We start from the raw sequence: 27,322 nt of genomic DNA on the forward strand, positions 1-27,322 counted from the left end.
AAGCATTTGGTCCAAGGGCTATATAAATAGTGACCTGTTATTATCAGGGATACGTAATCATGGCTTAGGTTCTTCCTAGGTTAGCATTTTTGTTTTTGTTTTCTTCTTTTAAGGACTCCTATTTGCTAAAGGAGGACATTGTTGACACTTCTTTCCTCACTCTGAATAGGGAGAAGAAACTCAGAGAAGAATTCAACTGCCCATCGAGTGATCTAAAGAAATTTTGATGTATAAGCCCACTGAGTTCCTCCTAGAGCAGCCTGTGTCTTAGTTGAATGATTTCTTTCTTTGTTGGATTCATGTTATTGATGAAGATCAAACAGCCAAAATTTAAAAAGGCCTGTGGAGTTTTCTTCTCCTGTTACAAAACAAAAGAGGGGCCCTCTAGTCATATATTTCAACTGAAAAAGCCTCTATCACCACATTTCCTGTTTGCAACTGAACCAAGTGCACACAAAGGATTTTAAGAAACAGGCATGAAAAATTGAGTTTCAGATGAAGATCAGGCACATTGCATTGTTATTTGTAGTGCTAGGGAGAAGTATCATTTAGCAGAAAGCTATTTGTGGGCATTTATTTCTTTTAACTGCTTATATTTTACTTATGGGGGTAAACAAATCTGTCTGAGAAAACAAGGATGTCAGGTAAGTGATGCTTTAAAGTCTATTCCCTTACTCTGTGTAGCCTAAAAATAAACACATTTAACAGACCAGAGTGAATCCAAGTTCTTAAAGCAAGAAACTCATGACTTAGTATCTAAATTTCTTGCTGCAAATGATGTGAAACTGGGAAGAAAAACTGATGGAATTAGGAAATGTATTGAAGATTCTACTACGGTGCATAGTTGTTGGGAAAGCAATGACATCGAAGGCCTTGCTGTAGCTATAGCATCAAGCTTCCTATGGGTTCTTGGATGATGCCATAACATTGCTTTTGGTTTAAAAATATGACTCCCATCATGAGGAGCAGCTGGTTGACTGTGATTATTTTTTCCTTTTGAAGTAGTCATTGTAACTTGTGATCAATGAATCTTGTTCTGATTCATATCAGTTTAAGCAAAGGAATTTTCCAAAGAAGTCAATTCAATCCCTCTGAAAGTTTTGCTAGCAGTAGCTCAAGTCCACTTGCCCACTTAATAGATTATTTCTGAGGGTTGTGCCTATTGAATTCATTTTATGACTCTCTTAAACAATGAAGGCATATTTTTCTTTTTTTTAATTTGCAAGGGCAGAATTCTAAATCAGTTGTTTTAAAATTATAACTTACACTAGAAACATAAACTGGCAGATGATTTTTGCTCTTCTGGGTCAACAGGCATGAAAAGTAGCTCTAAAAGGAATGTTGTCACTTATTGGAAACTAATTTGATTATCCATCTATAGTTGACAGGATTTTTTTAAAATTAAAGTTGCATTGACAGAGAAATGGCTGTCTTCGCAGTACCTTATTGTAAAGCTTGGGCTGAGAATTTGGTCGTGACCTCTGTGTCATCTGCTGGCCTTGGTGTGTCATCTGTAGCTTCTGCAAAATTACCCCCCAAATTCCCATTTAATTTCTTATGTGACCCATGATATATAGAAACCATGATGGGGAGCATGGCAATGTGGAAGGGATAACTGTATTATAAACATGTTTGTACATGTGGGCCTTTTTTTCTATTTTTTGAACTCTTTGGGATTGTAAATTTATGTATCACTTTAATTTTCTCAGTATGTTTTTAGGGCATCTGTGAATTAAGCATCCCTGCAAAGCATTGGTTACAAGGAAGGAGTATATAATTGCTAATTTATAGAAGAGGGCACAGAAAATGGCTTTGGTGCTCAGACTAAAACAATGAATTAAGGAAGACATCCAGAATTCAGTCACCAGATTGGAGACTTTTGCGAACCTTAAAGTGCTATATAGATGCTATTATTGTTAATGAAGATTATTTCAATCACTGAGATACTGAGGAGAAAGGGAACTAAAATCTAGACTAACTAAAATGCAAGTAAGAAGAGAAAACTTTTATCCAAAAATTTCAGAAACGACTAGGAATTTTGAAAGCGTCTAGATCTAAAGGTGGGTTTTGATGTCTCGGCCACATGGTTTTCTCAACGTCCTCACAATTCTATCACCTCCAGCAAAGACATTCTCTGAAACACTTGTTCTGATCCAATTTCTTTACCTACCTCTGTTCTCTGAGGGAAATTTCTACCTCCTGTATAAGTACAACTAGGACTATGGTTTAGATTCCAGTTTCCTTGATGTTTAAAGGAATTTGTTCCTGCTCAAATGAACCCAGAACCCAGAAAGATTTTAGTAAGGTAGATCTCTTGCCAAGTTTTCTTTAAACTGGCTTCTAACTTTCATTGTTCCTTTCTGTTTTATGAGGTAATATTACTCACAATTGTCTGCTACTCTTCTCTGTAGATTTTATATGCAAGTTTATATCCTAAATTGCTGTTGACCTCACTTGTCATATCTCTCTTGGCAAGGGAGTCAAGTGTTAGCTGAGTAAGGTGGTTTTTAATTGATTTTATTCTCCTTATTATGGAAACTGATTTACATAGTTTAAACATCTATGAAAATATGGTAATTAGTGTCAATATCCATCTCTCCATCCATGTCCCAATTGTAAAGTTCTTTAATGACCCAAAACTTTTCCTTGAAACAAGGACCCATTTAAAAATGCCAAAAGCCTAGTGGTGTTGGGTAACTATGAAGCATGGAACATTACAGTCTTTGAAAAATTGAAAATTAGTATCAGTCATAAGGCATAGACTGTGACACATCATAAATAATAATAAACATATAAAGAAAAAAAGAGTGTTGGTCTCATCGTGAAAGCAAGGGATAGCTGATGGATGGTGTTTGTACTCAATTAGTATATTCACAATGTCAGGCAAAAGCAAGGGAGAGGCCTATTGTTTTAGGAGGACCTACAATGATGAATATGTGGGAGAACATGGCCAAGAATTGCAAATAATGGGCTGGCACAGATGAATGTTTCCTCTAATGGTCTTCATCATCAGAGGAAATGTCTTCATTGATGAAATCACAGATCACTTTGAGTAGTTGAGTGGGTTTTTAAGATCACCAGTCTAAATTAAGAGATTGCTTTAGTCTGGGAAAGAAGACTGGTCATGACCTGGAGAATTTTACTAAGTAAGAGTGTATGGACATCTCCTGATGCCATATGATTCTTCAGCTTTGTTACCAACAAATTTCTTAGTGAAAGTGTAGCTCACTCATTAAGCATTTGATGCAAGAAAGATGTATTTGCTATCTAGTTGATGAGGTAATGCCATAATTAAGGATGCGTAGAGTTTCATCTGTGTATAGTCTATTTTTGCCTCTCCACATTAGCGTATAGTATATTGTTCTGCACGTGCAATTGGTACCCATATGACCCCTCTGGGACTTGGTTGTTTTATCATTGATCAAGAAGCTTCAGTTATGATGTGCCGGGCTCAGTGCTAAGCACTGCAGATACAAAGACAAAAACGAAATAGTTTCTATCTTCAAGGAACTTATATTCTAATGGGGAAAACAACATGAACATTTATAGGTATATACATAGTGTATACAAAATTACTACAAGGTAGTTTGGGGAGGGAAAACGCTAGCAGCTGTGGGATCAGGAAAGACTTCACTTAGATGCTGGCATTTGAGCTGAATTTTGAAGGAAATCAGAGATTTCAGGAGGTAGAGGGGAGGAGGGAGTACATTCCAGTCATAAGGTACCTACCGCAAGGGTATAGAAACTGGATATAGAGTGTCATTTATATAGAACAGGGAGTAGGTCAACATGGCTAGATTGTAGAATGCCAGGAGGGAAATAAAGTATAAAAAGACAGTCCAGGCTGGAGGGGCAAATTTAATCGAAATGAAATGAAAAAATTTAAATGTCAAAGAGTGGACTTTATATCTGATCATAGAGGCAATAGGGTATCTCTGCAGTTTATTTAATAGAGGGAGGTGATACGGTCAGATGTGTGCTTTAGGACATTCACTTTGACTGCTGTGTGGAAGATGGATAATAATGCTTTAACACCTGGGAGGCAGGTATTAGACAAGACTACATAAAATCTTAGGTTTTAGATCTAGAAGAGATCTTCAAGATAGACCAGATCAGAAGTTTCTAACCTTTTTTTTTTTCCTGGCAATTGAGGTTAAGTGACTTGCTCAGGGTCACACAGCTAGTAAGTGTCAAGTATTTGGTCTGAGGTCAGATTTGAACTTAGGTCCTCCTGACTTCAGGGCCTGTGCTCTATCCACTGTGCCACCTAGCTGCCCCTAACTTCTTTTTTTTTAAATAAACCTTCCCATGACCCTCTATTAAACATGAAAATTTCCATGTATTTACCATGTATAGAGGGCAGCTAGGTGGTGAAGTAGATAGAGTGCTCATTTTCCTGAATTCAAGTCTGGCCTCAGACTCTTACTAGCTGTGTGACTCTGGGCAAGTCATTTAATCCTGTTTGCTTCAGTTCCTCATCTGTAAAATGAGCTGGAGAAGGAAATGGTGAACCACTCCAGATCTCTGCCAAGAAAACTTTAAATGGGGTCACAAAGAGACAATAGCAATACTATGTATATGCATATAAGAAATAAAATGAAGAAGTTACTTAGTTTTTTTAATAAAGACAACTTTATTTAGTATATAAGGAGGGAGGCAAAGGGAATAAACATTTACTTAGCACCTATTATGTGCAGGTGTTCTGGTAAGCCCAACTGTGAAGGGAAGTTTTACCCGTAACGGAGCAGCTTTCAGTAATCAGCCCTTGTATTAGCACCATGCTACCCCACAGTAGGTGTGGCTGCTGACAAGTTAGTCCTAGTCTAGGTGTTTGGTTTATGCCTAATGAGGGACCACATGAGGTTCCCGGTTGGGTTAGGGAGAACATAATGGTTCTTTGGTACTGACAAAGATGATGCTGGCAGTAGGTGGAGGATAATTAATCAATCACACTTCAATATGGCACAGGGAGTACAGAGGAAGATGATGTGGGGAAAGGAATGGGGAGAAAGAGGAGTATGTGGAGTCACTTATGTAACAGCAGATCAGAGTTAGGAGCACTCAGGTAGCATGATCTGAGAAGTGCTTGAGAGGCAGGGTTTGGAGGCTTCATCCTTATAGTCTTTAGTTGGGAGGGGGATGGACTAGATGTTATCATACCACCTTAGACTTGCCTCATTGATGTACTGATGTCCCCTTAGGGTTGTCTTATTAGTATATCATTTTCAAATTTCAATGCACTTGCTGGTGCTTATCTTGCACCTGTAGACCAGGGGCCATTTACTGAGGCCTAATTGGCTTTCCCTAGTTTAGCATGTAATCTATAGAGGTATAAATGTGGTCTTAATTAGCTTAGGATATAGTTTTGGCCAGTGATCTCCATGTTCCTTTTTTACATTTTTAGCTCCTGTTTCATATTATTACTACCTTATTCTAGTCACTTAACATATTTGTTTACTATATTGGCGAGATGGTCATGGGAACTATATAACAAGACATATTTTTAACACACAGGCCCTGTGCTTAGTACTTTACAAATATTACTTCATTTGATCATAACAACATTTTTAGTGTCATAAAGTTGTTGGATGTTTATAACAACAGTCAAATAAATTAGTGAGACCTCTAATTTCTGATTCTTTTTTAAAATCTAATTTTATTTTTTTAATGAGCAAAAAATCCTCTCCCTCTCTCTCTCTCTCTCTCTCTCTCTCTCTCTCTCTCTCTCTCTCTCTCTCTCTCTCTCTCTCCCTTCACACCTTTCTTTAATTAAGAGCGAAAGAAAACACATGTAGTAAAAAAAAGAATAAATTTCCACATTGACCATGTCTAAAAGAAAAAAAAAAGTCTTATTCTGTATTCTAAGTCTTTCAGTCCCATCAGGAGGAAGGCAGTACATTTCATCATTAATTCTCTGAAATTATAGCTGGTTATTACACTGATCTGAGTTCTTAAGTATTTTTTAAGTTGTTTGTCTTTATATTATTGTTGTTGTTGTATCAATTGTTCTCCTGGTTCTGTTCACTTCACTATACATCAGTCAATGCAAGTCTCCCCAGGTTTCTCTGAAAGCACCTCTTTCATAATTTCTTACAGCACAATAGTATTCCATCACATTTATACACTATAATTTGCTCAATTTCCCCCCAATTGATGGGCACCTCCTCAGAATGCAATTCTTTGCCTCCTCAAGAAGAACCATAAATATTTTTGTACAACTTTAGAGTTTGTTTTCCTTAGGAATTGTCCTTTCCTTAATCTGACCTCTTTCTAAATTCTCCTTCTTCTCCCCTTTCCCTCTTGGTGCCCTATTGAGTGAAATGTATTTCTGTATTCAATTATATCTATAAATGTGTATGTGTATTTTTCCCTACTTTGACTTATTCAGATGAGTGAGGGTCAAATGTCAGTGACTCTCTCCACCCTTTTCTTCTTGTATTAGATAATTTTCACTAACCTTCCTTTCCCTTCCCCCAGTGCCATCAGTATACTTCTCTTCCCTTCCCTTCCCCCCTTTTTTTTTTTAAGATTATCAAGACATAAAAGAACCAATCCTAGGATTTCTGTCAAACTAGACCCCCTCTATGACCTCTGATGATGTGTTCACAGGGGACATGTGTATCATCTCCCCATATTAGAAGATGAGAATCTTATCTTTGGTCCTTTATCATTATTTATTCATATTTATCTTTTTATTATTAACTCCTATTTACTATTAACTCCTGTGTTTTAACTTTAAAAAGTTTCTACATAGTTCTGGTGTTTTCATCAGGAATATGTTGAAATCTTCTATTTCATTAAAGATCTATTATTCCCCTGTAAGATTATACTAAATTTTATTATTCTTTACAGTAAACCTTTGTCTTCTGGAATGTCATATTCCAAGCTCTCCACTTCTATAGAGTGATGGTTGCTAAATTGTGTGTGATCCTAACTGTGGCTCCTTAGTATTTGAAATATTTCTTTCTGGCTGTTTGCAGTATTATTTTCTTTGACCTGGAAGCTCCAGGGTTTGGTTGTAATGTTCCTGGAGATTTCATTTGGGGTTTCTTTCGAGAAGTGACTGTTGGATTCTTCCTATTTTCAGTTTGACCTCTGGTTGTAAGAGATCTAGGCAATTTTCTTTTAAGATTTCTTGAAAGGAAGGTTAGGCTTTTTTCATTGGTCCTGACTTCCACGTAGTCCAATGATTCTTATTTTTTTTCTCCTCAATTTGTTTAGTAATTTTTGTTGGGAGATAGTTTACTTCTTCTTCTTCTTCCTCTTTCTTTTGACTTTGTTTTTATCATTTCTGATTGTTGCATGGAGTCATTTCGGAATTTGTTGCATGGGCAAGATATGAATCTCTTGTGTCAAACTGATGATTTCCTTTTTAATTCTTTCTCTCATTGCTTTAATTTCTTTCTCAATATTTTTTGCTTTAGTACTCTCATTTAATTTGTAAAAAAAAAAAAGAAAAAGAAAAAAAAAAAAGGAAACAGCCCCAAACCCCCAAACTATTTTTAAACATTTGGTTAATCTCTTCTAGGAATTCTAGTTGAGTTTGTACCCAAGCTGTGTTTTTTGAGGCTTTGTTTGTAAATGTTTTAGAGTCATTCTCTTGTGGGTTTGTACCTTAAATGTCTTTGTCACTATAATAGCCTTTTCTGGGTGGGATTCTTTTTTGTTTGCTCATTCTTTCAGCCTCCTTTCTGACTCGGGCCAGACTTTGCTCACTTCTGCAGAGTCTAAACTGGCCTTGTTGCTGTTTTCTTAGTGTATTGAGTGTTGTGTTATTCCAGGCTCTTAAGGACAGTTCAGGCTGGGGGCTTGCAGGCTTTGAGTGCTCCCATAGTGGTCTGATCTAGGGCAAGACTGATCGCTACTGCCCTGGTCTGATATCTACAGGTTCATGGGTTCGGGTCTGAGCAGTAGTACACTGCTGTTGGACTTAGGCACTGTCAGTCACCTGGAATGCTATGCTGATTCTGAATGACAGAATGGTAGTCTGTCTTTTGGTCTGGAATTCCTTCCCTAGTTATTCCTTTACAGGCTTTAGATTGGGCTAGAAACTGGAACTGAGACCACCCTCAGCTCTGGAGCCTGAGCCACATGGGTGCTGTTTGCTGCTTAACTTCCTCCTTGCTCAGTACACAGGCTAGAGCCTATGACTGCTCCTCACCTCTGGGCATTGGCCCCCTTCTCAGTTGGTCCTAGGTCTGAAGAGGGTAGTGGGCAACAAAGCTGACACTTGTTCCCATACTCGGCCTTGTCATTACCTTGGGCACAGTCCTTGGGAATGTCCAGGCCCCATCTTTGGTGTCTACAGACCTCTCTGTGACTGTCTCACTATGCCAACCTGGGACATGACTTTTTCTGGGATTTCCCCATGCAGATTCGGTCTGGTGTATTTTCTAGATCTGTTTGGAGGAGTTTTTAGTGGACAGCTCATGGTACTTCCTCCTGCTACTCTGCCATCTTGGCTCTGCCTCTATTTTGTTCCTTATTAACTAACACTTTTACTCCGGGCATAGTTTTCGAAAGATACATCTGCACATCATGATCAGCCCCCTGTTTGTTTCTTCCTATGGATTTGACTAAGAACAGGGCTGAGATTCCTAATTCACGAAGAGATGTTGTTATAAATGGAACAAATGCCTTATGGTCACCTTTAATCAGAATGGGATAGGCTTCTCCAAGAGTATATTATATTTTTTGATTTTATTAATTGGCAATTGTTTCAGAGTTTCCAGCTATTTAGAAAACCTGTTAGCTTATGTTTTACGGGGTTATTTTTTCTTAGCTTGACACGAAAATAGTTCAGTGTATAAATCTCATTGTTTTGGATTTGGTTAGTAGGAATTATTTCTTTAAATGTCCCAAATTTTTCAGATGTATTATGATGTTCTCTTCCCTTCCCCACTCTATTTCTTCACCTTCTCCCTACAAATCAATTTTTTTTCATTAACACGACTACTTTTGGAATATTTCAATAGGCTGATATAATTATTTACTAAGTATTCACCATCCCCTCATGCCAAGCTTTTTGTACAACATTGAGGGTACATATATACTAGATTGAGAAGCCTCAGGTTAGATGATTTCTTTAAGTTCCCATAGTTCCAAAATTATTATTCTAACACTTTTTTGGTGATGATGTGCCATTGGTCATAAGATTCATGGATAAAGTGAATGGATAGTTTAGCACAAACTCATCATGACTGCAAAATCTCACGTTTTACTGTTGAGAGACTGTTAGTAGCACCCTCTGTAGAATTACCTATAAAGAATTACATATTACTATTTACGAGAAACTATGAGTCTAGCATTGCATGCCGGGGACTAAAGAAAGTGTTTGGGAACATGAGGATGTCTTGGTCTCATCTCTGAAGGGATTAAGGGATCATTAGAAGAAAATTACAGGATTTGTAGGATAATAAGGATCAACACATATTTTCACAGCTAAAGGACCCCTAAAGGAAAAAAAATGAGGTAATTCATTAGTGTTTTTTTTCTTCGTCTAAGTAACCATTGTTATTTGCTCAAATAGAGGGGCATAGATTTAGAGAAGGAAGGCATTTTAGGTAGTAGTAAATCGGGGAGGTGGTAGTAGTTAGTAGTAGTAGTAGTAGTAGTAGTAGTAGTATATTCTTTCCTTCTCTCATTTGCCTATCCTATTCCAAGTTCTTTGAATCTATTTAAATGACTAATTTCCTTTTCCTATTTTGCCATTTCTCCCTCTCTTTTATCCCTTCTCTCTATCTAGTTGAGTAAATACTAAAAATCCTTTACTGTATTCCTTCTCTCCAATCTCATGTTTTTAGTAACTTTATTGTATTATTTTAAGAAGTGTTCCTTTGCTTGGCCCTCTTCATTATTTCTCTTTTCCTCCATTCTTTCACCCCAATGCTTTTATTCAATTAAAAAAAATCAATTACACCACCTTCATGATAATTCGCCAAACAGTAATGATAATAATAACTTTTATATAATTCTTTCAAATTTGCAAAATGTTTTGAAAACCATAAAAAGGACAGTAACAAGATCACAACTCGTCCTGGCACAGTTTTTGTCTAAATTCCGTTGAACATAAAGATGAAAAGACAAAATAGTAAGTTCCATTTATATAGTGCTATCTATGGTTACAAAACACTTTCATTTCATTTCAAAAAACGTTTATCAAGTGACAGTCTTCAAGTTCTTTAGCTAATCTACATTGATTACATTTAATCTTCTCATTTGGAACATCCCTCTGACTTTAGGTTACATGACATCTAAACAATCTCAGACAGGTGAGAATCCATGTTTTGTTTTTTTTTTAAGCCTCCTGAGAAGGCATTTGAACAGTACATGAGGAATATTTATCATGTTACATTAAATAGGTTTCCCACTCTCAAAGGAATATACAAAATGATCCAAATTCTGCTGTGGTGTTGATGGTATGTTTTACAATGACTATTAGGATTTTCCCTAAAGCTCTCTCCATGTAAATGCAGCTTTATAGCACTAAGCTGATTGTTGCGTTGTGGCTACGAGCAAAATTATCTTCTAGAGGGAGTTAATGGACTAGTACAATTATTTCAAAGCTCCATTTCATTTGAAAAGGGGAAAGAACACTTCCATTTGACAGCATAATAGCGAGAATCATATCATCACCAGTGTTGGTTGTAATTTCTATAAAAATTAGGATTTTCAGCTTACTTAATTGAAAAATATGGGAATTACAGCAAATTAAGTATAGTCATGTAGGTCAGGAGGGTGGTAGGCTTTTTTTTTTTTTAAAGGAGGGCTCTCAGATGCTGCTATTATTTCTGTGCTCTCCTGTCTGGTTCTCAGCTTTGAGGGATCCGATTTTATGAGCTCGTCCCAGGGGGAATAAGGGATGAGGAAGTTGGGGTCTTTTGTTTTCACCCCACCCCCATTTATTAATGGGTCCTTCACCTATCCCCTATCTAGTGAGCTATCATTAATGACTATAATTGCTTCTCTAAAGTCCTGGCTCAGGGTTCTTGGAGGCTAGAAAAGAGGAATATAAACTCTGTCACACACTGCCAAGCTAGAAAGGCTTTGAATATAGTCACAGTCATGGATTGTATATGCATTATCTGAGTTCCAGTCTAATGAATTTCAGAGGTTCACCACCAATTGGGTTTCAGGCTGGTGATTTTTTTTTAAACTCTTACAAATTTTTTCTTAAAAAGTTAAACATAAAGAATGTACAAATGACTAATTTTATGAATCAAATAAAAAAAAGCCTAACTCTTGGGAATGGAAAGAGGGAAAGGAGTCACATGAAATCTCAGTCTAGTGCTTTATTACTTATATTCATTACAAAACTTCTAACACGATGATATAACTCCCTTAGATTACCACCATTCCAGTGCTGTTCTTTTGTGCACCAGGTGCCGTCTTTATACATTCATCAATCACAAGATACATACATGGATCAATCCTCCTCCATTCTTCTCCCCACATTCTTTGGACATGCCTCTCTCAAAACATTTTTTATTTTTTATTTCAGGTGGTTTTGCTTTGCTCATTCTGTTTCATTTGTGACCCTTTATCCCTTCCCTGGGCAAGCTGTGCTCTGGTGAATTTTTTGAGCCCTGGTAACTCTGCTAATTTCCAAGAGACTGCATGCTAAGTTAGGGAAGGGTGGTGTGTGATGTATGTAGCTAAAGGGAATGTCCACACCAAAGAAATAATGTAATCCATTGAAGAATTTGATTGAATTCATTGGCGAGATGATTTTTGAAGAAGATGATTTGACAAACAATTTTGGTGAAATAGAAAGAACATGGGACTTGGAATCAAAAGATGTAGATTTGAGTTTTCTACTTATTAACTATGCAACTCTAGACAAATCATAATCTCTCAACATAAGTTTCCTCATGTGCAAATTAAGAATATCATACTTCAGTGCCTACCTTGCGTAATTGTTGCAAACATTAAATGAGATAATGTATGTGGAAGTGTGTTGTAACTACAAGTTGTTATATAAATGTAAGCTAAAAATAGATAAACCTTATCCGTCATAGGTATATATTTGCTAGGCTGACTGGAATACTTGTGTCAATGGGTGAAGCTTATTTTTTCTTTCAAACATGGCTGAAGACACACTGATAGTTTTTCACTTTCCAACCCTTGTGCAGTTGTTTCTGACTTTTTGTGACCCCATTTGGAGTTTTCATGGCAAAGATACTAGAGTGGTTTTTGTCATTTCCTTCTCCAAATCATTTTACAGATGAGGAAACTGAGGCAAATAGGGGAAAGTGACTTGCCCAGGTCACACAGCTAGTAAGCGTCTGAGGCCGGGTTCAACAAATTTCAAGAAGTTCAGAGTAAGAAGAGGTAGGAGCCTATGGACTAATTTCTAAAGGGGAAGTCAACCTAAGAGGAATGGGATATTTGTAAGAATAAATTTCTGAAGACACAAAGGAAAACAATTCCAATCAGAGGAGAAGGTAAAGTCAAAAGTGACTGATGGGAATGCATAGTGAACTCATCAACAAGCTTAGGTTTTTAAAAGACATCTTCAAAAGATAGAAGCAAGAGCAGATAACAGAAGAAGAATAGAACAGTATTTAATTACCAATAATCTGCATGTGTGAATTGGTGGAATTCCTTGGGATTCCCTTCCATAGGCTCCTGGATCCAGAGGGTTGGTCATGTCTTTTTGTGTTTTGGCAGAGCAGGGTTTTCTGGTCTGGGACCTGTTTGTCATGCCTGCCTGCGCACAGCTTCAGAACCTACCACCCTAACATCTTCCCCCTAATTTCCATAAAGGATAGAATCCTTCCTTCACACAAGGAAAATAGTTCCTGATGGTTCTTTTGAATGTTTTCAATGATACCAAACTTTTCATCTTTTTATGGTGAATTTGATTTTTGGAAATATTCAAAAGTCCTTGAAGGCTGAGATCACTTTCCTTATGAGTATTAAAGACTAACACTGTTTTAAACAATTAAGGCATCTGTGGGACAAATGTAAGGTGCTTGAGATGCCTGCTTTGTATGACAATGCTCATTTGGATAACATCTGGGATATTTGGCAAGGAAAAAATTTTCATTACCTGACAATCACATATCATAGACAACACCATGAATTGTAGAACTGGAAGGACTTTTAGAGAATACTTAGCCCAACTTTTCGTTTTATAAATGAGGAAAGTGAGGATCAGAAAGATAAAGTGACCTCTGGGTCAACCAGCTAGGAAGTAATAGGATTAGAACTAGAAAATGGATCCCCTTACTCTCAGTCTAAAACTTGGACCACCATGCCACAATTTCCCTACACACACACACACACACACACACACACACACACACACACAGAGTATGTGACAAAAAATGAAATAGCACCTGCCCTTAAAGAGCTTACATTCTACTGATAAAACTGCAGATAAGCATACGACAAGATAAATTAAGGAATGGAGACCATTAACTGTTTGGGAGAAGAGTGGTACTAGGATGGTCTAACAGAGAAGATATGTGTGTATATATCTATATCTATATCTGTATCTATATCTAATCTATATCTATATCTACATCTATGTCTATGTCTATATCTATATCCACTTATATATGTATATATGTGCATATGTGCATTAATCCTCTTCAAAAACAAAGGACAAACAACACACATGCACACATGTACACATATATGGAACCAGTCAATATCATCTGTAAGATTTATTCTTCGCCGTCTCTGATTGCGTAGGAACTGAAACTGCTTGCGACTATCATAGTAAGGAGAAAGGGAAGATAAATTAGTTGTCCATTATAAATACATAAAGTATCCAGTACAGTCTATGAGATGTTCTTTAGGTCCACCGCCATGATTCCTGGAGCTTCTGTGTTTCCAAAGGTGACTTTGCCCTACTACCCAACAACACTCTCTTTTCACCTAGATGGATGGAAGGGAACCATGGATTATTCACTGTTTTGTTTCCTTTCTTAGATGCATGTAGCTAGCTTTCATTTTGATGGTAATGTGTCAGAGAAAGATGACTTAGTAAGGAGGACACAGCTGTCTTTGTGTAGCTAAAGGGTTGTCACAGAGTAGTTACAAAGAGGCAGATTTAGGTTCAGGCAAAAACTTCCTACCAAAAGGTGGAATGAGATACCTTGGGAGGTAGTGGGATCCCCATCAGTGGAGGTCTTTAAGTAAAAGCTGGATTATCCTTTGTTAAAGTATATGAGGAATCTTCCAACTTGGAGAGTCTACGATTTGTATGGGAAAAAAAGCGGAAGGGTTTTAGGAATCTAGTCTACAGGTTGAAAAGAAGTGGTAGGACAGGAAGAATGGTTTAAGATATTGGAAGATGTAAAGGAAATTTGGTTTTTGCAATTATCAATTATACCAATCAACTACTCAATCAACAACCGACCACCCGTATCACTTAAAGTAGTCAGACTGATACAAAGGAACACCTTTCTATGTGATTAGTTACATTAAGTACACTAACAGCAGCTTGAAGTTATTTATGGCATTTTAAGATTTGAAAAATGCTTTACAAATATTCTCTCTGATCTTCACAGCAACCCTGTGAGTAGGTTTTATTAATACTCCCATTTTACAGATGAGGAAACTGAGAATGAGGGAGATTAAATGACTTGCCTAAGGTCATGAAGCTAGTGTCTGAGGTTGGATTTAAACTCAGATCTTGCTGATTTTAAACCCAGTGCTACTTAACTAATTCTATAACATGCTGAGAACAAATGCAAAGATGTGTCAGCCTTTGGTTTCTGAACAGTTTTGGTTAGTACTAAATACTTTTTTAATGGATTTGTCCAGCATTCAAGCAATAAATAACAACGTCAACTATTCGATGAGCCAAATTAAAAATAAAATAGCTAGCAATTATCTAATGCTAAGTGTGTCTGCTGTCTGTTTCAGGAAATGATCCATGTCCCATCTTTGTTTGGGGACTTTTAGCCTTCTTGGGTTTGTCACTCATCATGTCCTTAATCTTCAATGTTTCCTACTGGGTGGAAAAGCAGCGACAAGGTAAGACAGACATGATGGAGTCAAAAGAATTTTAAAATGACCATAACTATTAGGTATTTTAATTTAATTCAACCAACATTTGTTTCATGCATGCTATGCCAAGACCCTATATGAGATACTTGGGTTAGAATGACGAAAATGAAATAGCCCTTATTTTTAAGAGACTGAGGGGATTCAATATTATGATTTGAAGAAAGAAAGTCTGTTAGCAACAGAGAGGTTGGGGAGGACAGAGGGTTAAAGAGGGGTATTATTAGAACTGAGCCTAGAAGGAAGATAAGAGTTTTAAAAGCCAAAGAGGAAGAGGAGTGCATTAGAGGCATGTCTGTAATGCCTGTGCAAATGTGTGGAAGTAGGAGATGTTTCAAATTTGGTGAATAGATAATAGTCCAATTTGACTATAACGTAGAGCATGTGAATAGGAGTCGTATGAAATAAGGCTAGGCTAGAAAAGGCAAGCTGGAGTCAGATTGTGGCAGCCATTAACTATGAGATGAATGAGTTTGTATTTCATCCTATAGGCAGTATGGGAGCCATAAAGGTTTTTGAAAGAGAAAGTAGCAGGATCAGACCCATGCATGCTTCAGAAGGATTGTTTTGGCAACTCTGAAAGTATGGATTGGAGAAGGAAGAATTTCGAGGGAGAGAAATAAATTAGGGGACTATTGTGATAGTCTAGGCAATTGATGGTAAAAGCTTGAACTAGGATAGCAGAATGAGTTAGTTTTTAGACGGAGAGGAAAGTTAGAAATGATAGGGATTGGCACCTGATTGGATCTGGGGTGTGGTGAAGAAAAGTTTTGAACCTGGGTAACTGAGATGGTGGTCACTTTCATCTCTAGAAATCCTGTCAGTATGCAAAGAAATGGGTTTACTTTGTTTCCTTCTAAGGAATACAATTCCCTTCTATCTTAATACAAGTTTAGAATGTAAAAGAAAATCCTCTTAAATTTAAAATCTTGCCTAATCAGCTGGACAGAGACTGTAGTTTTTGGTCTTATACTTGGGTAATATGCAAAAAAACATGGACCCAGGAGATTCAATGTCAGAGTAGCCCTAGTCCAAAGGCTCACTTGGAAGATTTCTTAGTTCTAGAATGGTCATGGATAGTCTGATATTCTGCTTATAGAGAAGATCAAGAAGCCACATGACATTTTAAGTGTCCATTTAATCTTATTCAGGAATGGAAGACAGTGCAAGGTTCAACTTTTGGTGGCTTCATCAAGTACTAATCTGATTTTCTGTGGTTCTCTAGACCAGGACCAAATTTAAAGCTGGATTAAATCACCCAGAATTGCTGTAGAACAGACAGTGCTACTCTGTAACTCACCCAGGATCTAGGAGTATAGAAAAGAGGCATTAATGGCCTGTGTGATGCACACAGTATGGGTATAATTCAGCAGGATATGCTGTTATTAAAATCCTGACCTGTTCTGGCTTTGGATCCTAGAATATTATATTATAAAACCTGGCAACCAGTGGCAGGGGCTGTAATTAGTTGGGAAGGAATAGAAGAGAGAAGGAAGAAAAATTCCATCCTCTTAGTGGAAATACATTTTCTTGCTAATGCATACAAATAGCTCTAGGTTTAGTTAATATGTATCACACATATATATCTCTGGAGTTTTTAACCTGGGATTCATAAACTTGTTTTTTAAAGTATCTTGCTAATTCTCTTTCAATATAATTGGTTTTCTTTGTTATCCTATTTTATTTTTTAGGTATTTATACATTTTTGTACTTTATTTTATATATTTGAAAACGTATTGAGAAGTGGTCCAAAGGTTTCATCAAACTATCAAAGGGGTCCATGTCACAAAAAAGGTTAAAAACTCCTACTCTATGTATTCCTTTAAGGAAGTGTAGACCAGAAGTTCACAGGATATTTACTAAATAAAAAATAATTTCCTTATTTTGTTGGCGTGTATGCATTTGGTTCTATTTGGGGAATTTCCATTCTGTTTTACTTATCTTTAACTCAATAACAGACAGTTTTAACTAGAACTATTTTAAAATGTTGTAGGGCAAGTCCAACTTCATGTATTTCTCCACTGCCATCACATAAAGCCTTGATATTCTTTCCTATATGTTTTTAGATCAACTCCATTGTGTTTTTTCTAGTTATACAAATAAACCCAATAGTTTTAACATTGACTAATAAGTTAATGTTTGTAACATTATCATTTTTACTATATTGATCTGACCTATGCATGCACATTGAATTTTCCTCTAATTACGTATGCTATTATTTCTGTCAATACAATTTTATGATATCTTCATATGGATCACAGCTAATCTTCAAATATTTTATGCTTTTCGTTGTTAAAATGAGGCTTTAAAATATTTTATTGATTTTTGATGCAGTACTCATTAAGTTCAAAATGTTCTTTTTGAAAAAAAAGTATTGCTTTTAGTATTTTTTTTATCTTAGCAGAAGGGATTCTTAATACTATGTAGAAGACACCAGATGGTAACTTTATGGATTGTAGCTCAAGTCCCATTTATTTTCTTTGATGCATTTAGATGTTGAAAAACTTGCTTTGTTCAAACAACTAATTGAAATAGGAGAGCCAAATTCAGGAATTTATTAGATAGTATTGCTCCTTTCAAAAAAAAACTAGTTGAATTTACTTTTTCAGTCTGAGAACCTGTAAGAGACAACTTTGTGGACAGCTAGGCAGTACAGTGAATAGAGTGCTAGGATGGAAGTCAGGAAAACTCATCTTCAAATGTGTTCAAAAGTGGCCTCAAGAACTTACTAGCTGTGTGACAATGAACAAGTCACTTAACCTTGTTTGTCTCAGTTTCCTCATCTGTAAAGTGAGCTAGAGAAGGAAATGGTAAGCCGTCCAGTATCTTTGCCAAGAAAACCCCAAATGGGGTCACAAAGAGTTGGACATGACTGAAACAACTGACCAACAATGACAATGGATAACTTTAAAGGTGGCATGGCCTATTGAAAATCAAAACCATTATGAACTTAGAGTTTCAGAAAAACTAAAAATAAAAATTTGACTTTACTACAGAATGATCATGTGACCTTAGCCTTCATATTTTTATTTTTCATTATAGGAATAAAAATGTCTTATTCCTATTTTACCTTAAAATTCTCAGCCTAGTCCTAGGGAAGATCAGGGTTTTGCATTGAACTGATAACAACAATAACAAGAATTCATATTTACATAATCTTTTCTAGTTTATAAAGTTATCTATATATATTATCTCTTACAATCCTTAAATCAACTCTGTAAGATAGGTACTGCTCCCATTTTACACGTAAGGAAACTGAGCTGTAAGATAAGTAGTCAGATATTATATTTCTTTATAGCAGTATACCAATGGTCTTATCACCCATTTGTGTTTGTTCTCTTTACTGGACAGATCACAGACTTCATTCTGTGTCCTTATGTGAAGCCCATAAAACATCTACCCAGTGTGATTCAGGCCCACTTTCAAGAGTTTTAATGTTTTCATTAATACCAATGAGGCAACCATGATCTAGTGGATACAAAACTGACCTTGAAGTCTGGAAGGTCAGGATTCAAGTCTTGCCTTTAGCACATACTGTGTGACTCTGGAAACTCACTTAACCTGTGGTGTCCCAGGCAACTTTCTAAGACAATTGCAGAGCAGGTACTGAACTGCTTTGGTAGAGGGAGTTTTTATAACATTGGAATGACAAGTTTGGTTCAGTTAAAAAAAAAAGAGTACCAGAGCAATATTCAGCCCATCCACTATCCCCCTACTGTTAATACATGAGCACTATCCCTCTTTTTCTGTCTTGATGCTTATCTGAAGCCCTTTAAAAAATTTATACGTTTTTGACACAACAGATATTTACCATCAGAATCTGAGGACTTTTTCTTTGTGTCCCCAGCATTTAGTACAATTCCTATCACAGTAATAACTGCTTGCTTGCTTGTTCAAATGAACACCCAAATACTCTCCCTCCTCTGAAATGTTATAACCTGAAAACCATTAAGCCAAATTATCTAATAATGAGATTGAATCTAATAGAACATGTCATGTCCTACTGTCATAGTTTATAAATTGTTACATACAGAAAGTATATGTTCTTTAACCATGATGGTATGGTACCAACTTTTCCAAATCTATTTAACTTCGGTTTTGTTATCTTTTTTATATTTCCTGCTTTTCCAGCCATTTGTGTTGATTAAAGAGTTCATTCCCCAATAGTTTGTATTCTTGCATTTATGAAACATTGGCCTCTTATTCATGTTTGCTTTTATGACTTGCTTATGTGATCTATGTTCTTATTTTATGCATAACTGGATAGTTTTTAATAATTAGTGATCTGTTATATAAAAATTTATAGATTAATTATATATGTGTAAATATAGTATATAAAATTTATATATAAATATATTACATGTATATAACCAATCACTAATTATAAAAGAACTGTGTATGTGTGTGTATATATATATATATATATATATATATATATATATATATATGTAGTGAAAAATGATTCTCAGAGCTTCCCCCTACAAGTCAGCCCCCTTTTGAAAAGTTCTTCAGAAGAACATTACTGATAATAAGATTGCATTGATTCTTGTCTTGGTCAAACTCCAACCCAGGCCTAAATTGATTTAATCTGCTCAAATTTGGGTGGAGATGGATTCTTCTGCTTAGATAGCCCAACACTGGGGCTGGTATTTCCTCTGTCCTCTGGATGGCGGGATGAAATCAGCCCCTCTTGACCAAAAAGACCTCATTTTAGTATAGCCTACCTCCCAGTGTGTTGACCAATCAGGGTTGATTGGCACCCCTTGGGAACACATACTTTGAAGGACATATAATCCTGTATCCCCAAATCCCAAACCGAACCAAGTTTTGGACTGACCTCCTATGTAATGCATGTCAAGCCAGCTTGAGAGAATTTAAAGAGCAGACACATGCACCCTAATTTCATTTGTCTCTTTCTTAGAACAGACTCTGTTTTTAAATTGGGGTTTGACAATATGCATATATACATTTATATTTACATATTCCTCTGGGCTCCCTCACATGTAAGCCTCTAAGGAAGCCAGGTAGGAGGTATTCTGTGAATCTGTATCTTTTCAAAATCATAGTTCATGAGCTTTCATCAGTGCGTTTCCTTTATTATACGAACCAGAGGACATTGTAGCTCAAAATCAATTACTCAATCAATAAGCTTATACAAAACCTTTAATTGTCTTTATTAAAGACAAGCCACACAGAAAAACAAGGGACAGCAAAATTCTCATGGATACAGAAGCATACTCCCTCATAATTTATCACAGTATCAGCGTAGATAACATGACTAGTAAAGAAACATGGGGAACAATGACCCTTCTTACCCATGGATGAGTGGGTGGGTGGGGACCTTCCAACTCTAGTTTATAGCTCCAGCGGCAATTTATAGAGGGGTATACACATAGAAAACATGGGACATCTGGGGAGGGACATGTAAATAGGCTCAGAGATGTCAAACTCATTGCTGAGTGGGGTTCAAACCAAATTAAAATGTAATTAGGAAATGTTTAAAAATAAATAAAATATAATATTAATAATGTCAACTTGTGGTTTTCTAAGTCAATATGCTACCCCTTGGGATCTGTTTTTATTTGAGTTTGACACCACTGTAGGAAACCTCTATAGCCAGAGAATGTGCAAAGCTGGGACAACCCATGCTTCTGATTCTGCAGAGCTGCTATTGTTCTCTGGCACCATCGTGGTACTGTCAAGCAGCTGTTTTTGCTGATTGCCCACAATGAGATGTCAGCACCTCCTCTATGCCTACATCTGTTTATCATTGGGTATGATGTGGCTTCTTCACTGATCTACTTCTGTTCCTGTTCATCTATGATGTGGCTTCTTTGGGAGCTGATGCTATTCTCTGCCAGCCTTCAGCTGCAATGCCTTTTCCCTTGTGTGTGTGTGAGAGAGAGGATGACGATGAGGGTGTGGGTGTGGGTGTGGGTGTGGGTGATTGTAGTTCTTTATTGTTTCTGGTCTATTTTGAGCTTTATTTGTGATGAAGTCCCCATTTAACTATCTAGAGAAGCCCTTAGACATTTTAGGTCTCTTCTGAATTTCTTTTATTTTATATGAGCTGCCAGTTCAGTCCTTATTTGACTTACTGAAACAATTCCTTTAGATTCCATCATTTTAGATTTTTCCCCATGTTCTAGCCTGCCAAAACCTTTTTGAATCCTGACTCTGTCATTCAGTGTATTAAACATCCTTTCAAGATTTGTATCATCTGTATATGCAGTTCCATGTCATGAACTTTTTCTTTCTTAAAGAAGAAGGAGAAGCAGAAGAAGAAGCAGAAGATGAAGAAGAAGAAGAAGAAGAAGAAGAAGAAGAAGAAGAAGAAGAAGAAGAAGAAGAAGGAGGAGGAGGAGGAGGAGGATGAGGAGGAGGAGGAGGATGAGGAGGAGGAGGAGGAGGAGGAACAAGAAGAGGAGGAGGAGGAGGGGGAGGAGGACAAGAAGAAGAGCAAGAGGGGGAAGAATGGGAGAAGGAGGAGGAGGAGGAGAATGAAGCATATAAGAAAGAATGATAATGAAGAAACAGTAAAATTAAAATGATAGAACCATGAATTATTTAAAGCGATTGAAAATTTAAAAAAAATATAAAAGGGACAACAGAAATGAATTTAAAACAAATTATAATACTTTTTCAAGAAGTTTAATCAGTCTAAGCTAATTACCACAACAAGGAGATCAAAGGAACCCAGAAAGTGTCTTAATCAGTAGTCATCTGACTTATTTGCCATATGAAGATGCCAAAGGCAACACTGTATTAGACCTTGTTTGCAAACATTTTACCCCTTTAAATTAGATAACTTTTTTTCTTGGTGATTTATTGATGCTTAAAATTATATTTATTTTATAATAGAAATTATAAAACATATTTATAATTATAGTTATAATATATGATTATATAGGTTACTCTATTTTTAGGACAATTTAGCACACCAAATTACTATTTGTTGAGCCTTATGTTTCTGTGTGCATAATTTCAGAGTGTTTGCGTCCCACAGCCTTGGATGAAGAACCTGGTCTCTTGAGAGCAGATCCTTCTTTATCTTCCCTCTGATAATTGATTATATGCTGTACTATTTAATAAAGCGAAGAGAAACAGTGGAAGATAAAACCTGTCTGAAGAATACATGGAAAGATATCCAACTAAGCAAAAGCATCCCAAGGGCATTTAAGGATGAAAACGGTAGAAAGTCTACAAGCAGAAGAAAAATGGAAAAGATTTTAAAAAGTCATTTTAACAAACTGATTGTTCCGTCAAAGATAGTAAAACCACTGCACTTGGGTCCTAGCACCATGGTACCTTAGGTGCTTATAAAGGAGGTATAAATGGCACCAAAGAAAACAAAGACAGGAAAATCAGTTGGATTGCACCAGCTAAGGGAGATTCATGCTGGGGATCATACAATGAAGTGGGCATTGAAGGACTGATATATAGCAGTTTACCTATATTTTAGCAAAGCATTTGACAAAGTCTTTCCTGCTATTCTGCTGGAAAAGATGGAGGGATATAGGCTAGATGAAACTGTGGTTGGATAGTTCAGAACTGGTTGAATGTTCAGTCACAAAGAGCAGTCATTAATGGTTCGATTTCAATTTAGAAAGTCTCCAGTAGAGCTCCCCCACAGTCTGTGATCAATCCTGTGCTTTTTAACATTTTTTATCAATGAGTTGGATAGAGGGATAGTTAACATGCTTATTGAGAAAATGAATGTCTGTTAATTTAAAAAATTGAATTGAAAAGTTAAGTGTATTGCAAATATGTACTGCAAAAGACCTTCAGCTATATGTTTCCCCTTTATCATTTCTCCTTTCCAACCCTTCTCCAGCCTCAGCTAAGATTTTCCTCCAGCTCTTATTATTTTTCTTTTTTTTTTTTACTCTGCATTAATAGCTAACAGCATTTTCCTTCTTAATCCTGCTGCTTAACAGCTCTTGAAGGAAGCTTGGTTCACCTTCCAGAGGTTTTTTTTTTGGGGGGGCATGGTTCCCTAAAAGATTTCATCTGGTACATACAAAGAAGGGCTTATTCCATCATCTTGGTTAGATTTTCTTCCCCTGGGTGCATTTAATGCCATGTCATCTTTCAGTTTGTGTTTCTGTTATTGGACGTGGCATTGCCCTATGTAAAGGGCAATGCTAGTGCAGCCATAAAGGCAGGGAATAAATTTTGCTGGTAAATTTAATAAGGCAACAACAGAAAAAGCCCATCACAGCAGCAATAGGGTATTGCCATAGTTCTAATCAGATAGAAAGTAAGGTAAGTGGACCCTCAGTGATCTCTGTAGCAATATGTAAAAGCCTCAAAATATTACTTTCTACTTTCCCTTCTCTTCAAGCACAATTCCTTACCTTAGTGTGGAACTTTATTCTTAAATGGTTGGTGTTGATTTATTTATAGACAGAGAAAATTATTGTTCCCTTTTCCTACCTATTCATTTTTAGGAAGGGGTGGGGGAAGTTAATCGTGTTTAGTTCTATGAAACTCCATTCTAAGATACCTCCTGATTGCTGAGAGCTCACTAGATGTATGTAATCCCAGACCCTTGACCATGCTTTACACCAACCATCTTCCTGCCATGCCCTGCTGCTACATATTCCTTACTGAAACTAGAGACCATGCCTTGGAGGAGTTAAGTCATTCAAATGCTGGACTCTGGCCTTGGAGTCAGGGATGTACTGGTAAATGTTTAACTACTAGTTCTCCACAAACAAAGAAGAAGAAGAAGAAGAAGAAGAAGAAGAAGAAGAAGAAGAAGAAAAAGAAGAAGAAGGAGGAGGAGGAGGAGGAGGAGAAGAAGAAGAAGGAGAAGGAGAAGGAAACAGAAGGAGGAGGAAGAGAAGAATAAGAAAGAGGAGGAGGAGGAGGAGAAATTTTCAAGATGCACTTTAAAGTTTAGTCTGCATTATTAACATTTTCTCTTTCTTTCACTTTTTTTCCCTTTCTCTTTTACCGAGAGCAAAGTTTATACAGGCAGTATATGTCAGAGGCAGGATGTGAAACCAGGCCTTTCTTATTCAGAGACTGGCTCTCTAGCCTCTCAGTTTGGTGAGATTTTTGTTCTGTTCTGTTTTGTTTTATTAGAACCTGTGACTGGTATGGGGAGCTCCCAACGAGGGAACATACTCTGCTAATGTAGATATGCACATTATAGTCCTAGAAAGTTATCTGGACATTGATATTAAATGACTTGATCAGGGTCACACAGTTAGTATGGGTTAAAGGCGGAACTTGAATCTAGATCTTCCAGCCATCTGTGCACTTTGGCCACGGCCACTTCTCTGTATCCTGTGAGTTAAATTATGCTTCTGTCTGTATAATGCCAGAGTGCATGCCTCTCAATGAAACATGAAAACACTCCACAACTGATTTTATGACGGAGTTAGGCTGCATACTTTGGAAAGATATGGACAGATGAAGACTGTTTTTCAGTGAGACATAGAGGTGAAAGAGGTCGTGGCACATAGTCTCAAACATGATTCTTAAGTTCCTTGTTCAGAAAATAGGACCATAAGAATACTCAGGTGGCTCGTAGGCATCTATGACTCTCAAACTTGAGTGCTTGAGTCCCAGTGTTCCAGCTCTCAAGCTGGGTAGGAATAGTGCCTCATGTTGTTTCCCTAGTGTTTTACATAACTTCAGAGCCATCTAAAGCCTGAAATTTATTTTTCTGTAATTTAAAAGTATGTAGATAGACTATCCCTCTATGGCACTTCCATGACTTTTCCCTCCAACCAAAACTCCTGGAATTTTCTTTTGCTTGTCTTCATTAAAGATTTCTTTTAAACTTCATATTTTACTTATTAGAAGCATTTTTCTTCAGTTCTACACCCAGGTACAACTGAAATCTCTAGAGAAACGCTGAAATTCACACCTCTAACAGTATTTTACATGTTTCTACTTTAACCCTAAAACCCAAGGTGAAGCACAGAGGAAATGTATGTCTCAATCAATTCTGTCTTAAAAATTCTTTTTCTTGATCTTGTTGCAAAATGTCTCTTTCATATTCTTACCTGCCCAGCAATTCCTTTCAGCAGTGAGCGGGCACAACTTAGTCTGTTGTTCAGTTATTTTCAGTAATGCCTGACTCTTCATGACCCCATTTGGGTTTTTTTGGGAAAAGATACTGGAGTGGTTCGACATTTCCTTCTCTAGCTCATTTTATAGATGAGGAAACTGAGGAAAACAGGGTTAAGTGACTTGCCCAGGGTCACACAGCTACTAAGTGTCTGAGGCTGGATTTGAATTCAGGAAGATGGGTCTTCCCAACTCTAGGCTCTGGAACTCTATCCACTGCACCACCTAGCTGTCCCTACACAAATCAGTAGAGACTCTAAATTCACGATAGGATTGTTTAAAGCTTAGTTCAGTTCCACATTTTACTGTGTATTCCATAATTACCATTTTAAGTCATAAAATAATACATCCACAAGTCCTCCTCCCATCCATACACACCTTTGTCTACTAAGGTAAGATAACATTTCCAAATTATCAAAACCATCTGATATTTTTTCACATCTCATTAGTTCCTTTTTTTTTTAAGCAATGAAGGCAGGGATGAAGCATTGTTGATTATTTATAAGTATTTCAAAACTAAAATTACAATGCTATTGATAATCCATCTGCCAGTCATATATAGGCATTCAAATATTCACATGGAATTTGCATGTAAATGAACTTTCCACTGTCTTTTCCACTGAATCTGTCTTAAAGTGTGTTGTCCTTCATAGTTTTCTTTATTGCATCATTGCTCCTGCTTTCACCTGGACTCCAGCTTATTTTGAAATATTTCAGCTTTCTCACAACCTTTCCTCCTCTGACCATCCACTTTCAACTCAGCCTATTGTTTATTCCTTTCTAGCGATGGTCGATGGAAACATTTTAAATTCTTCTCTAGAGGGTATTACTGGTGCAACTTGGCACATAAAAACATTCATTCCCCCAGTACTTTCAGTGGAACAGCTTTACATTATTATCTTTTTGAAAAACATTTGGTCAAATACTCAGAATGCTTTTCACACTCCACCCTCTCTTTTTATTTCTTGCTTGACATATTGCCAATTAAAACGTTTCTCACTTAAAGTTTTTTGAAAGCCTATTTTTGATTTCCCAAATAATAACTCAGCTGGTGATAATCCCATTGACATCAACATAATTCTGTAGTCTGATACCAAATGAAATTGCATTGTGAGGTTTTTACTTGCCGTAGTTCTCAATTATTTCAACCCCATTTCCCATGAAAGGATATCCTAGGCTAAAGGTGACACACTCAATTGCATTATTTTTTGTATTTTGTAGTTTCTTAAATTCAACCCCATTAAAGTTATTATTAAATTAGAGAAGAAACATGGTATAGTAAGCAGGTCTAGAAACCAAGAAAACCTGGATTCAAGTCCTGCATCTGACACATACTGTCTGTGTGACTAATTCACTTAAACTGTCAGAAGTCTAGGCAATTGTCTGTCACTATAAGCTGTAGAGACAGTGCTCACCTTTGTTAATAAAGAGAGAAGTTCCTTGCTTGTAAGTTCCTTATACCAGTGAAATCTCAGCTTCAGTCCCCACCTCTCAGTTGAACCTCAATTATCTGTTACAACTTTAGAATATATGCTACATTTGGATTAGATTATAGCTATTACATTTGTCATTTCAATACATATTGTATTTATTAATAATATTAACAGGTTATATTAATATAGTATTAAATTAAATTACCCAGTGCCAACTCTGTGCTTACATCATGCTAAGGATAGACATAAAGATGAAAGATGCAAGAGTCCCTGTCCTCAATAAGTTTATAATCTAGTAGAGTATAAGACTTGAATATAAGTAGCTAAAACAAATTAGAAAGTTATTAAGCATATAAGAGGTCAAACACAGAGGACTGAAAGGTTTGAGTAGCTACTTCCAACAATATTGTTTTTGTCATTTCTTCCACATCAGTCTTTTAACCTTGAAAGTGGCCAGATATCAGCTCCAAGATCAGTGAAATACTTAAATAGAGCAGGGAAATCATATGAAGCAAGCTCTGTCCTCTTGAAGTATTGGGCACACGGGTTCTCCTCCACCTGACCCTTGGCATACCCATTTCTGGAACGGAGAGAGAGGAGACAGACTGGAGGCAGGCTATTATAACAGTTCCAGTGAAGTTAATAAGGATCTAAATTAGGGAGATGGAAGTGGGAATAAAAGGAGAGATTTCAGGTAGTAAAATCAATAGGAAACAGCATACTGATTGTGCGTGGGGAGGGAAGGTTCAGAGATGGTACCAAGATGTTGAGTCTGGATGACAGGGAGG

The 27,322-nt window shown here is 36.7% G+C and overlaps 1 protein-coding gene across 4 annotated transcripts in view; it reads left to right on the forward strand.

The window, feature by feature from the left end:
* Positions 1-27,322, forward strand: part of TRAT1 (T cell receptor associated transmembrane adaptor 1) — a 71,519-nt gene that overhangs the window by 564 nt on the left and 43,633 nt on the right. For 2 of the 4 annotated variants that reach the window (XM_078146689.1, XM_020999901.2), the window contains exons 2-3: positions 170-644; positions 14,878-14,988. In XM_078146689.1, coding sequence (XP_078002815.1) covers positions 14,888-14,988 — 101 coding nt within the window. In that variant the 5' untranslated portion in view covers positions 170-644; positions 14,878-14,887. Of the gene's footprint in view, positions 1-169; positions 645-14,877; positions 14,989-27,322 lie in introns of those variants that run through there. The other 2 variants (XM_078146691.1, XM_078146690.1) reach the window with 2 other exon arrangements.

Source organism: Phascolarctos cinereus, unplaced genomic scaffold (assembly GCF_003287225.1).
Source record: "Phascolarctos cinereus isolate Bilbo 61053 unplaced genomic scaffold, phaCin_HiC Scaffold_726;HRSCAF=1367, whole genome shotgun sequence".
Lineage (NCBI taxonomy): Eukaryota > Metazoa > Chordata > Mammalia > Diprotodontia > Phascolarctidae > Phascolarctos > Phascolarctos cinereus.